The 13015-nt window shown below is 38.2% G+C and overlaps 1 protein-coding gene across 1 annotated transcript in view; it reads right to left on the bottom strand.

Annotated features, from left to right (window-relative positions):
- MCTP2 (multiple C2 and transmembrane domain containing 2) overlaps nt 1–13015 on the bottom strand; it is a 194061-nt gene that overhangs the window by 60707 nt on the left and 120339 nt on the right. The window contains exons 13-14 of the mRNA XM_050967171.1: nt 12913–13015; nt 10102–10204 (exon numbers count right to left, since the gene is read on the bottom strand). Of these exons, the coding sequence (XP_050823128.1) occupies nt 10102–10204; nt 12913–13015 (206 nt within the window). The remainder of the gene's footprint in view (nt 1–10101; nt 10205–12912) is intronic.

The following is a 13015-nucleotide window of genomic DNA, read 5'->3' as shown; positions in this document are numbered from 1 at the left end:
CTCCTATTCTGAAAAATAAACACACTTCCATAAAGCTCAGAGAATTGATCATCATATTTTTCTTCCTTGATAATATTATAAATCAATCAAAATCCACAAAGTAGTCCAGATGGATTGGGTTCCTGGCAAATAACTCTTGCAGCCTGCTAGCCTGGAGAGCACTCTGGTTAACATTTCTGCAACAGGTAGAAGGAATGCTGCTGAAAACAACTTCTCAGAGATGCACATGTGAACACACATTCACAACAGGTAACTCAAAGCACAATTCAGACTTTAATGTACATGTCTGTTAATGTTGTGCTTATTTCACATCAAGAGCTAAAATGAATTGGATAACTAAATTATATACGTTTTAATGATTGTCTGCATCTTTCAGATACACATTCCTCATAGCTCTTCCTCTATTCCTAGTGGAGGAAAACATCCTTGACAATAACCCGGTGAGGGTTACTCTTTATCTGTCCTTGGCATATATTAGTTAATTATTCATTTAAAAAATCTAGATGGGGAAAGCATCAAAACACAGTACCACATGTGGCTAAGTAGAAACATGCAGTACTATGACAGTAGCTTTAGCTAGATCTACTGGGTTTGATTCTGGCATCACGCCATTTTACATCAGAGCAAATTCCATTGATTTCACTCCAGATTTGTACAGTGAGAGCAGAATCAAATGTAGTGGGTGTGGCTCCATGTGTGTTAGTACAGCAAGTTTAGAATCAACAATGAATTGATGCCCATTGCAATGAATTATGGTATTTCAGAGAATGTTTCGGCTTGGAAGATCATTTTAAAAGGCACAAATGTGTTTTTAAAGGTGAGCACCATTACTCTTATACTTTACTTAAAATTGTATTGGGAAAAACAACAGTTTTGTTGGAAGTGTTAACAGTCAGTTTTATTTCTTATTCTTAATTCTGTTTGGTTTATGTAGGGGTTGATGTGAAATTATAGTTCAGTCCAACACTAAAAATTCATATTGATTTCCTAGTTCCCTGACCCTCTTAAGAAAAAACAGAGGGGGGCAAATTGGAAATAAAGTGGCGTTTCTCCACCTTACGTCTTTTATTGACTACAGAGTAAGAACCCTGTTTAATGCACCAGTAGCACGCTAACCCAGTTTGCTTCAACAAATGCAGTGGGGCAGTTCAGTACATTTGATCATATAGAAATAAAAACGTAGCATCCCTCAGAAGTACACAGAAAAAACACCCAGGTTAGCTTTCGCTACAGTACATTTCCATTGCATTAATTTCTTGAGTCATACTTTTTCTCTCTACATTTGTTTCTCTTTCAATACAGTATATTCCTGCCAAATAGCTAAAGATGGCCAATTCTTTTGCATTTCATTTGGGGTCCACTTTTTCCTCATACCTCTGCTGTGCATGGCCATTGGCAAACATTCCCTTTAGCTACAGGAAATGTGAATGGATGTTACACCGGAGTCAGACAGAAACTATCTCAAAAGATTGATTAAATCTGATCTACCATTGTGTCATTGCAACTGCAATCACTTTTTTTCCCAGGGATTTCATTCAATAATGAGTTCAACGAATAGTCTCTGTAACATGACTTGTCTCTGGCAAGGCTATCAGTGAATACTGAATACTACAACTAGGTGAAAAGGAAGGGAATACTTTTTACACAGACACACTTCTGATCTAAATTTGAACAGGGCTGAGGGTAGGACCTTGAAGAGAGGTGGTTAAGGCTACTCCTTAGTGACACTATGCTTTACACCTTGATCAGATCCTACGCTGAAATGCCCACATTGTTTGGGAGAGCTGATCGTGTGCAAGATTGCCTGTAACAGATTGATTTAAGACCGAGGGCAGGAAAGTCTGACTTATTGATTTGCTCCTTTTTGTAAGGTCTGAGGCCAGATAGAGTGGTTTTTCCTAGCACTGTTTGGTTTCAGGTAGATGGATGTGCTATAAGAAAAAGAATCCAACATCTTCTCAGCTAGCTCTATGTAAAGACACAAAAGAATGACTAAGAGAAGCTATGAACAGAAAATGTGAAGAATTCTCAGTACCAAAAGATTTCTTCAATATGAGGTACCTCCTCACCCTACTGTTTCTCCTTCATTAGGAGGAATTTTATTTTCTTTATTCCTACAAAATTTATTCAACGGTATAGCTCAGAATACCTGCTGTTTGCTTTGCCCAAAAGTTCCTGTGTGCTTTATTGTAAGCTGTTCCATCAAAAAAACCAAAAAAACCTAGGTGCACACACACAAAAAACAACCCACAAAAAAAAAAAAAAAAAAAACCTTCCTTCATATCCATAAAGCCTCCCCCATATCCTCATCCAAATGCATCTGACGTCCTTGTCAAGATGCATGCAGAAGAGTCATCTGATAATGATAAGGCAGAGGGCAAGTTGTGATTATTACAATTGCTGATACCGATGCTACAACTTCCTACAATACTGTCTTTCTCCTACCCCGACCCTCACCACTTGGTTGCTTCACTTGCAGGTAACATCTTGCCTTTTATTTTGTTAGCCTTCTGAGGCAGGGACTGTCTTACTCTAGATTGGTACAGCACCTAGCACACAGGGACCTAACATGGCTGATGCTGCTTGATACTACCGCAATAATAAATTATAAGAAGTCATATAATCATTACACTTAATAATTCTTCTAAAATTCCATATTCCCCTTCCAGCCTCACAAGCAAAAGATAGCTCTGACTTTCCATTGTTACTTCAAGAGCTGAGGCAAGGCCTGTGACTAGAGCTGATTGCAAATCAACATTTCTATCCTGTAGGAAAATTCCAATTATTTCAAAATATGTTTGTGTTCTAAGTTGGGACAAAAAAGTCAAAATATTGAAGTTTTTCATAGAAAGGAAATGTCTGTAAATATTTTGTTGGACATATTTAAATGTTTCATTTCCGGTTGGTTTGGAATTAACCTGTGTCCTCCTGAGCTGCGTCAGTACTTCATAAGACTTGTATTTTGAGTGCCTCAAGTCCCCATTCTCATGGCAGCCAAGCTCCTCAGCCAGCCTACACCATGTGATTCCCATAAGGCACTGCTACAGTTCAAACAAAGAGGACCATGGTGCATCATGGGAGACGTAGTCCATGCAGGGAGCGAGGCCCCTGAACTACAACTCTCTTCAGGCACTGCAGTAACTCAGGAGGACACAGATTAATGTCAAACTGCCCTCAGACAGAACATTTCAAGTTGGTTCTACAAACTGAAATTTTTGGTTTGGGTTGACCTGACCAGAAACTAAATATTTGTTTAGATTTTCTAATGGAAAATCAGGAAATTTTCCATGGGAAAATGTTGATTTTCCCATCACAGCATTTTCCATCCATAGAAGAATGATCATAACAAGTATGCTAATATGTTTCGATAATTTAATAAAAATATTGAAATGGACACCCATATTTGCCTATACTTGTTGCTTCCTTGTCACACCAATAGAAACTTCTTACTGGTTGAGTTCACTGGCAAAAAAGAACATGATCATCTTTGTCTTCAGCCTTCTTTTTTTGGGAGAAGGCAGCTGTGGTATGAATTTAGTACTTGGACTGATCTTAAGACATCCCTGCTCTAAGATGAGTAAGTACGATTGGGAAGATTCTGGCACCGGTTATGGCCCCTTCTTTGCTGCTCCAACAATATAAAGAGGGTAGAATAACCATCTAAGAAATTTCCCCACCACAAAGGGTTGGCATAGATAATCCTACACTGCTACCTCCGCCCACCTGCCCAACCCGCCAATATAAGGGCCTGTGGAGGAAGTATGTCAGTGGGGGGGGGTGTGAGTGTCTGGCATGCTTTGTAATCCAAATATTTTGGGTTACACAGCAGCCCATTGGTGGTTGAGGGGAAGCTGACACAAATTAAGGCAGCCTCTGGGTTGCTCTAACTCACATTATGGGCCATACCTGAAACAGCCCAGATTTCCAGAAGTGCAAAGGTGCACCTTTGCAGCCCCAACCCATGTTGTGCTGTGCCTCCAAATAATCTGGTCCTATATCTTGGTGTGGGGCAGACATCCACTCTTAATGAGAACTATGGTGTGGATCCACTGTAAAGTCCTCCCCCAGCTTTCTATCCTTCCAGGCCAATATTGTGTTGCATTTTTCTCAAATTCATGAACATATCTGCTGAACTGTTCTTACAAACGCCCCCTTAAAACAAATGTGACTGAATACGGTATTGAAGTAGATAGCCAAGGCTACATCTATTAAGCAAACACTTTACTGACCACTTGTGAATTTTAATGAAATAGTAAAACCTGAGATTAATACAACATAAGACATTGAGAAGACGGGAACCTTACACAGCAAAGGTTTTTTTCATTGCTTTTATCTCAAAGAAATTTGGTTTAGTAAGGTTTTTTGCACTGAAATAGGAAAATCTCACCATGTATCCACCTTTGATGTGAATCCGATGTCATATCTTCATGATATGACTCAACACAGCTGGGTAAAACCCTTGTACATCACCACCTTGATGTACGCAATGGACGATGGCTATTCCCCCCAGGGTAACATGTCCAAAGCATTTGGGACTCTGAAATTCTTTCTGAATCTCATCACTAATGCACAGTGTCATACAGTTGCACTGAGTAACATAAAGAGTGCCTAGAAGAAGAGACACATGGAATTATTCAAAGGCAACTTTCCCTAGGAAAAGGAGGCAGCAAGCCACCTATTCAACCCATTCAGCGCCAGATAATACAACTACAGTGTTACCACACCTGTCACATCTAGGTCCTGATCCTGAATATTACAGCTGTAGCACCAAGCTCTACCGGTCAGATGCTAAATGCCCTCTACTCCCAAGGGAGATGAGGTGCTCAGTATCTTTCAGACTCAGGTCCCTGTGTTCTCAATCTGAGATATCCTTAAAACATGAAACCTCTGGGTCATTTATGTTAGTTATCGTCACTGAATTATTGGATACTGAAACCATTTGGTTATTTGATGAGGATATTTTACAGACCTTTTCCTTTTAATTAAAAATAGTACAGCTGGAGTCAACGTTGGGTTGATAATGCTACAGATAAGAACATTCCATCCTGTGACATAGTACTTCATCTGACCGCCCCTCCAACATAGGGATATTTGATATAAGACCATTATACCTTGCTTTCAACTTCATTGAAGCACATTACATACTTCCATCTTCCAAATAACTTGCATCTTTGTATAATATAGGAGTACCTTGAAGCAAAAATGAAAAGACCATAAGGTCGTTTTAATAAGAAGCAGGGGCAAAAGGCAAGAGAGATGGGAGAAAAATTCATGGGCTGATTAACATGGAAAAAAACTCTCAGCCAAGCTCTCCTGAGAATAGAATATATAAAGTACATGCACTGTATTTGGTACACAGCTTGCTGGAACATACCAAGCTTCAATTCCTCATATTGCTGAGCTGGGTGTTACAAAATTCCTCGTCTTTCATTAGTACCAAATCTATTTTTTAACCTCAGAAATGCTTTAAGCAAAGATGAAGTCTGGTCTTGATTTCAGTGGTTGATGCCAGAACCTTCCAAGTGCTGATCCAGACTCACACTGACACACTGTGTGGCCTTTGGGGAGTCAAAACTTCCCTGCCTCAATTTCCCTACCTGTAAAATGGAGATAAAACCTAGTTCAGTAGGACATTATAAAAATCAGTTAATGTTTCTATGGTTCTTTGAAAATTTAAGTACTAAATGTTATTGTTAGAGCTGTATAAAAATTCACAAATAATTTGGTCAGCAAATTTTGCTTTATTCTGTTCACCAACCAAATATGCATTTCTCAAATTCATTTACTATTTGAAATTATTGGCAAATTCTTTTTTGAACACTTCTCCCACCCCATATGTTATTGTTTCTGTTCCTTAATTGGATGATGTATGGAACAGACTAATTCAGAATGAAGTGCAAATATCAAATATCACAATGGAGTCTGGGAGTCCAACTGGTTTTTCTGGTTAATATTTGTGCCTTTAAGCTTAACAGTCATTGGTGATAAGCATTCATAAGCTTGAACCCTTGATTTTGTGCAAAGCATCAACTTAAGACCTGACCATATCTGAATCAAAATATACTCTCAAATTTGAATATTAGGGGAACACCTTCCATCATATGAACACACACTGAAGTCTATTCTTTATTAAGATGAGAATCTCTGTCACCCATATGTGAATCTACAAGTAAAGGCATCTCATCTGCAAACATATCAAAGCAAAACTCATGCACTTTTAACCAAAGAGAGAGAAAATATTGTGAAACGCTTTTTGGTTTTCAGCAATGAATTTAATGCCAGGCAAAGGTTAAGCCCAATCACCTATTAATTAGACTGTTTGTGTGGTTACTGGCCACCATGCATGAGATTCCAACTACTGCTCGCTTGTAATATATTTCTCAAAAGAATTCAGAGGATACACTCAAATGTATGGACAAAGTGCTAACACTATTAGGTCAAAAAAAAAAAAGACTCCAATTTCAAAGAAGAGAGTTTCAGAACACTGCAATTCTCTGACTGATCAGACTAACTTAGTAGGTGCTAAATGGTTTTTAATCATAGGCAGAGAACAGTATATTTACACTAGATTTGCATGAAATAGGAGGCAGAGAAGTTTGGAAAGGAAGGAAGAAAAATCAGTTGGCTTGAGAAATAATAAACAATTTTTTTTTGCCTCAAATCTTGGATAAAGAACCCAGACTGAATGGAGTTTGGACTCTACCACACACATACAGAATCCCCTCCTCTGCCTTGTTACAGGCTTCCTAAGGGATACTTAACAAATGCCTATAAAATCAACAGAGGATCCAAATCTAACATCTCCTTACTGTGAGCCCACACAGCCTGCTGCCGATCATGCAAACCATTTGGCAAGCACAGGTTCTGCAGGAGAGCAGCTGCTCGAGCCACTCTCTTCCAGTAACATCAGGGATATGAGGACTTGGGGAAAAATTATCCAAGCGATCAAAAATGGAATAAAAGATGTTCAGAGTTGTTCCTCCCTGTAAATATTAAATAGTTCTTCACATGAAGCTGACTTTAATATTGTTCTAAAATTGCAGATGTCAATGACTCATGCCACTAAAATGGACAAACAGAAAATAAATGTTTTAAGGAACTCATGGAGTCACAGTAGCAGAGTAATAAGAGGGTTGCAAAACACCCTGCAATTCTAATCTGAGAAGGAATGTACATGTATTATTTGAAGCACTTTTACATATTATGAGACTATGTACGTATCAAACCCAATCCAAAGCCCACTGAAATCTATGGAAATGCTCCCTTGGGCAACAGCATTTAAACTCCATACCATACCAATTCTTCAGTCCCACAAAGAGAGAAAATAAAGGGAGAGGGAATTAAAGAGGAAAAAAGGCCCATTTTAGTCCATCAATTTTTCTGTTTCCAATTCATTTTCTTAAACCAATTTTTTCAAACTAAAATTATGCACCAAAATTGATATTTAAATGAATAAATAAATGGGGCCTGATTTCCAGAACTATTGAGTCCCTCCTCTGCCTAAAATGATACTATTTAGACTTTATTTCTGGTGATAATCAACAAGAACGAACTCAGTGTGACTTTCAGATCCCTGCTTGAGTTATGCTGACAATTAGAAAAAACATATCTCTTTTAACATGCAAAGCAAGAGACTGTGAACTGAGATCATAGAGGAGGAACACACATGGAATCCATGAGCACTGTTCTTACAGAATCACTTTTCAGAGTGCACTGCACTTTATTTTGTGGTATTGGATTGTCAATATTAGCTTTATGCAGATAATTCATACAAAAGTTAGCCAAGTATCATCACATGGATCCACAGAGCTTGCCTTCTGTATTCAACTCCTTTCATAAATATCTGCACTGAAATCAAAGTTGATATGTTTGCTTAGTAGCCACTTAACTACTGAATGCCTCATATATACAGGTTCTGATAAAGTAGATATGAAATGCAAATACCTATATTAATGCAGTTAAAATTGCACACAAGGCAGATATTGCAAAAGGTAAGGGTCTCACAGCAGCGTTCACTCTGTTGTACATAACATCCTATATGTTGGAATGATAAATATTTTAAAATATAGAACAGTGATATAGTAACCCACGTAATTGACACCTCCACCACCACCACGACCCAAACACACACAGAGAATAGAAAATTCTATCCACAATATATGTACTGTGGCTATGTTAACCTTGCTGCTGGAAACAATGTTAGTCAATTAATGTAGTTTTTTAAAACTTAAATTCCTTCATTAAAATAATTAAATTGTCTGTGCTTCATAATGTTGACATCCAAATTGTCACAAATGGGCTCTGAAGTTATCATCTAGCAAAGCACTTAAGGACATGCTTAATTTTAAGCACATAGGCTGTCCCACTGAAGTCAATGAGATTACTCCCAGACAAAAATTAAGCATGTGCTTTCATGCTTTGCTGGATTGGGGCCTGAGTTTCTGACTTTGCTGGTGCTATTTGGCTGCCGACAATTTTCTGCAGGACTGGTTTAATAGGGAAGTAGATATTTTCAGTTAGAAAAAATAATTCTTTATGCAAAATGAAAAGGTAGAATATATAAAATACTGCAGATTGCAGTAAAAAATTGCAGACACACTAAAATGTTACATCTCCTAACCCTGAGAGTGCCCCTCTGCCCCATTTGGATGTTAAAGCACTCATTTTGGAGGGTGGGGCAAGCAGTGGTGTTGTTCCCCACTCCAAAATCTCCCTCATGTAAACTGTTCAACAGAAAACCTGAAAGCACCAGCTCCTGTCATCCCTTAATTTGTTCAAGCAGAGAGAATGGGAAGTGACATCATAAAGGCGACAGGCATTCATTAAGTTCTGGTAAGATTCTGGTAGCACACTCCAAAGTCATTTTTCTGTTGCTTAATTATTTTAATTGTAATTTCCCCCACCTCACCTCTCCCCCCGACCACACCAAACCAAGCTAAGGCAACTAGTCCTCAGGGAGGACTATGTCCCACCCAGCTTTAAAACTTCAGCCATTTTTGTTGTTGTTGTTCTGTTTTTAAATGAGTGGATACAACTTCTTTACAATGAGAAAGGTGTTTGCTTCTTGCTTTCCTAAACTTCCAAAAAGCAGCTGAAAAGATTTTGATCTACTTTCTCCCCATACCATCACCCTCTGCTCTTTTCTTTATTTAATTATTTATTTTTGAAGAGACCAGCATGGAAAGTTTCAGCCCCAAATGTGAACCTATTTCATACAAGCCAATAGCACATAAAAACAGGGAGTTGTCATGCAAGATAATTTAACAACTTTACTACCGGGGTGTTACCAATACTCATTGTAATACTGTTCACACTGCCTGTCATGCTGTGTGTTGTCTCACTGTTTCCTTGCATTCCCCCTCCTCCCCGTAAAATGTATCTGTATCCATCTGTTGTCCTCTGTCTTTTACTTGTATAATAAAATCTTTGGGGCGGGGACTGACTGTCTTTTTTTTCTGCGTTTGTAGAGCGCTTAGAGCTATGGGGTCCTGGTCCAAGACTGGAGTTCCTAGGAGATACCAGAACGCAATTCTGTTTCTATTCTCCCATGATTGCCCTCTCTTCACATTTGCTTAGAAAACAAAAATTGCAGTCCTATGTAGTAAAACACACCCTTTTATGTAATTTTGCTCAGTTGTGCCAACAACAACGATTTGGTCAATCCTGTTATGATGTGCAATTACTTTCTTGGAGTATCGAGAAGCAACAATGAACAAAGACATATCTGAAATGTTATTACTGAAAGGTGATGTGACAAACATACAGAAAAACAGTGCAATTATGTTTTCAGACCAAAATAGTATATTGAACTGATGAACTACTGATACTTCAGTAGTTTTCTTTCCAAATCAATCATATTTGGACTGAAAGGGAATGGCAACCTTTGTGATTAGTAAGGCAGACTGTAAACACTGACCAACCAAGAAATCAAGATATACGTATATACACATACAACACCCTCCTGCCCCCCCCAAAAAAAAGAGGTTGTTCATATCTAGTTCTGAGTTGCTTCAGAGGGACAGAAAGAAGAGGGAAAGAAATGCAATTTGCTCCCAATGAAACCATCAATGTTCGAATGATACATGAGCCAAGGTAACTTACAGACAGCAAAGGGATAGCAACTTTTCCAAGAAAATCAGGGGGTTTATCTCCATCTTCATCAAACACTGTCACTTCAAGAACATCGTGGATATCTTTAATAGGACTAGAATGAGAAGCACAAAAAATGGTCTGTACACATGCAGTCTGCTCCAGGAAAATCAGAGAATAGTGTTTCACTAATTAAGGCTGCATTACCTTGGAGTATAAAACAAGCATTTAATTACATTCCAAAAATTAAATCAAACCAAGGCTATTCCCCAAGCTTTTCCCTCATGCTGGATTCAAGTATCCATGTGAAAGACAATAATTATTGCTAGACGGTCAGATTTCTTTGTGTGTGGATGTTGACACTGATGGCACATAGGAGGAGGAGGTAGGTGGGCAAGAGAAGAAGACTTTAGGAAGGTGTGTATATGTGGCAAAAAAGTATTTAAAGAGGAAAACTTTTCTCATTTTTTCCCTGACTTAAGCAATTCTCCTCATTTCTAAATTACTAAAAAAGAAGCCAAATTCTTTAAAAACTTCTAAAAACCCACAAACAAAATAGTGAATATTGTTATCTCCATCTAATCCATATGCTTTACTGGGGATGACACCTGCCTGCTAATCTCAGGATCATTAATAAATAAGAGATTCATCCAGGGAAATGTATTGGTGTCTGTGTGAGCTTGGGTAACTAGATGACTGGAGTGAGGGAGGAGGGAAGGAAGAAGAAAGCAAGCAAGCAAGTTATTGTTTATCCAAGTGGAATTGACACAACCAAACACCGAGGCTTCGTCTGGCTTTGGTCTCGTAGAATAAAGGTTCTCTACCAGGGCACATATATCTCTGGGATACGCAGAGGTCTTCCGGGGGTACATCAACTCATCTAGATATTTGCTCAGACTACATAAAAAGTACTAGTGAAGTCAGTACAAACTGAAATGTCATTCAGACAATGACTTGTTTATACTACTCTATATACTAATCACTGAAATATAAGTGCACTCTTTATATTCCAATTGATTTATTTTATAATTATATGGTAAAAATGAGAAAGTCAGCAATGTTTCAGTAATAGTGTGCTGGGACACTTTTGTATTTTTTTGTCTGATTTTGTAAGCAAGTCGTGAGGAGAAACTTGGGGGTACACAAGACAAATCAGACTTGGGAAGAGGTACAGTAGTCTGGAAAGGTTGAGAGTCACTGTGGTAGAAGATAAGCCTCACAGAGCTGCTACTCTAGCTAGAAGACAACTAATTCCACGAACATTCCTGCAATGGGGCCACAACTTAGGATGAATGTCCACCAAGGATGGAGCTTGGGACCTATGGCACTAAAAGCATTAACTAAAATACTAATTCCCCATGCTGGCTGCTGTAGAAAACTCATTAATCTCTTAGGTTGAGAGATTAGAGGGAGACAAATACCTACACTAGTGTAATGTGAGTTACATAAACAGCAATTAAATATATACCCATACAGTTTTGAGAGCCCTGAAAAAGTAAATGGCTACCAGAACCTGCCAGTTTATGAGGCTTTACCTCCACATTTGTTCAAAGATAAACTGAAACAACACCATTAAAATAGTTGTACACAGGCTATTAGTGATATAAAATGTCAAAAGTGTTCAGACTACACTGATGGGCACAGTCCAAGAACCTAAACAGAACAGAAAGTCTTACAGAATGCATATCACAAGAACAGATTTACTAAAATATTCCAATCTGGACTTTGTAAACTCAAGATAAATAGTGATGCATGCAGAACTTCTTGAGAATAGACAAATAGGGTAAGAAGCAGAGTTACAAAAGCGACACACAGTAGGGACCAGAGGACAAAAGAGGTCTAGATGTTCCACAATTTCATTTTCTGGCACCAGTGAATTCAGTGGAAATACATGGTAGAGTTTTTTCCATCGACCCCACAGCAATAAGATATGAAATCTTTAACCTTGTTCAAATCCAGCCCAGCCACTCTGCGTGCTAGCTTGTATGATTTGAATCAATACTACTAAAACTAGTTTCCTAGTGGACTAGCATCCACATCATTAAGATAAAACTGCCACCCTTTATCAGTAGCCTCAACAGCAGTGGACAAGGAATGAATCGTTTAAAGAAAGCAGAGACTCTTCTCTCAGCTCCAATAAGTGGTTATTATTCCACTTTAGTCCTAAAAAAACCCAAAACACTTAGGTGGGTCACTATTGGAGAAATTTTCACTATAAAAGCCCATGTGATGACCTTGCTTTGCATCTATTCTGTGAATACTGAGGCCTTCGGTCTCCAGGGCACTTTTCATAGGCATCAAATTCACACATATTTTTGGTTTGATTAAGGTGTAAATTTCTGGTTTGGGTAGGGCTTCTTATTGTCTAATTTAAATTCAGCTGTTTTATCATGGACAATCAGGACCCTACTTCCTGTTCATTTAAAAATTAAATTATGTGCAGAACCACAGTTCTATCATGTCCAAACAAAACACAAGTTTTATTTTAAATTATGGAAAACCTAAGAGTGACTATATCTAGGTTTCCATTTTCAGGTCTGCTATATAACTCCTTGGAATCTATTATATATAGTCATGACCCTTCCTACAAATATCCCAGTTTCTTCTTGTTATGACTTCTATTAATAAACTCCATGCCAGGACTGAAAAAGGCAAAATGCTTTAATGGAGAAATATCAAATACAACTCAGTCAACCTCTTCTTCCTATAGAGAAAGTGATATTTATTTTAGGAAACATGAGGTAAAGTTTGGGATATATCTTTTATATTGGGGCTGTTCACTGTTTCACATTTACAGCATGTTTTCAAATACAATTCACTTACAAGGTGAAAACTTTGTTCCACTCTGGGTTGAGGTTTTTGTAAATTGTGTGTGTCTGAAGTCTGTCGTTGCCCAACTCTAACACACAGAAAGGGTCACTTTTAC

Source organism: Gopherus flavomarginatus, chromosome 9 (assembly GCF_025201925.1).
Source record: "Gopherus flavomarginatus isolate rGopFla2 chromosome 9, rGopFla2.mat.asm, whole genome shotgun sequence".
NCBI classification, from domain to species: Eukaryota; Metazoa; Chordata; order Testudines; family Testudinidae; genus Gopherus; species Gopherus flavomarginatus.
Note: the sequence above shows the minus strand (reverse complement) of the source record. Positions and strands in the feature narration are given on the sequence as shown.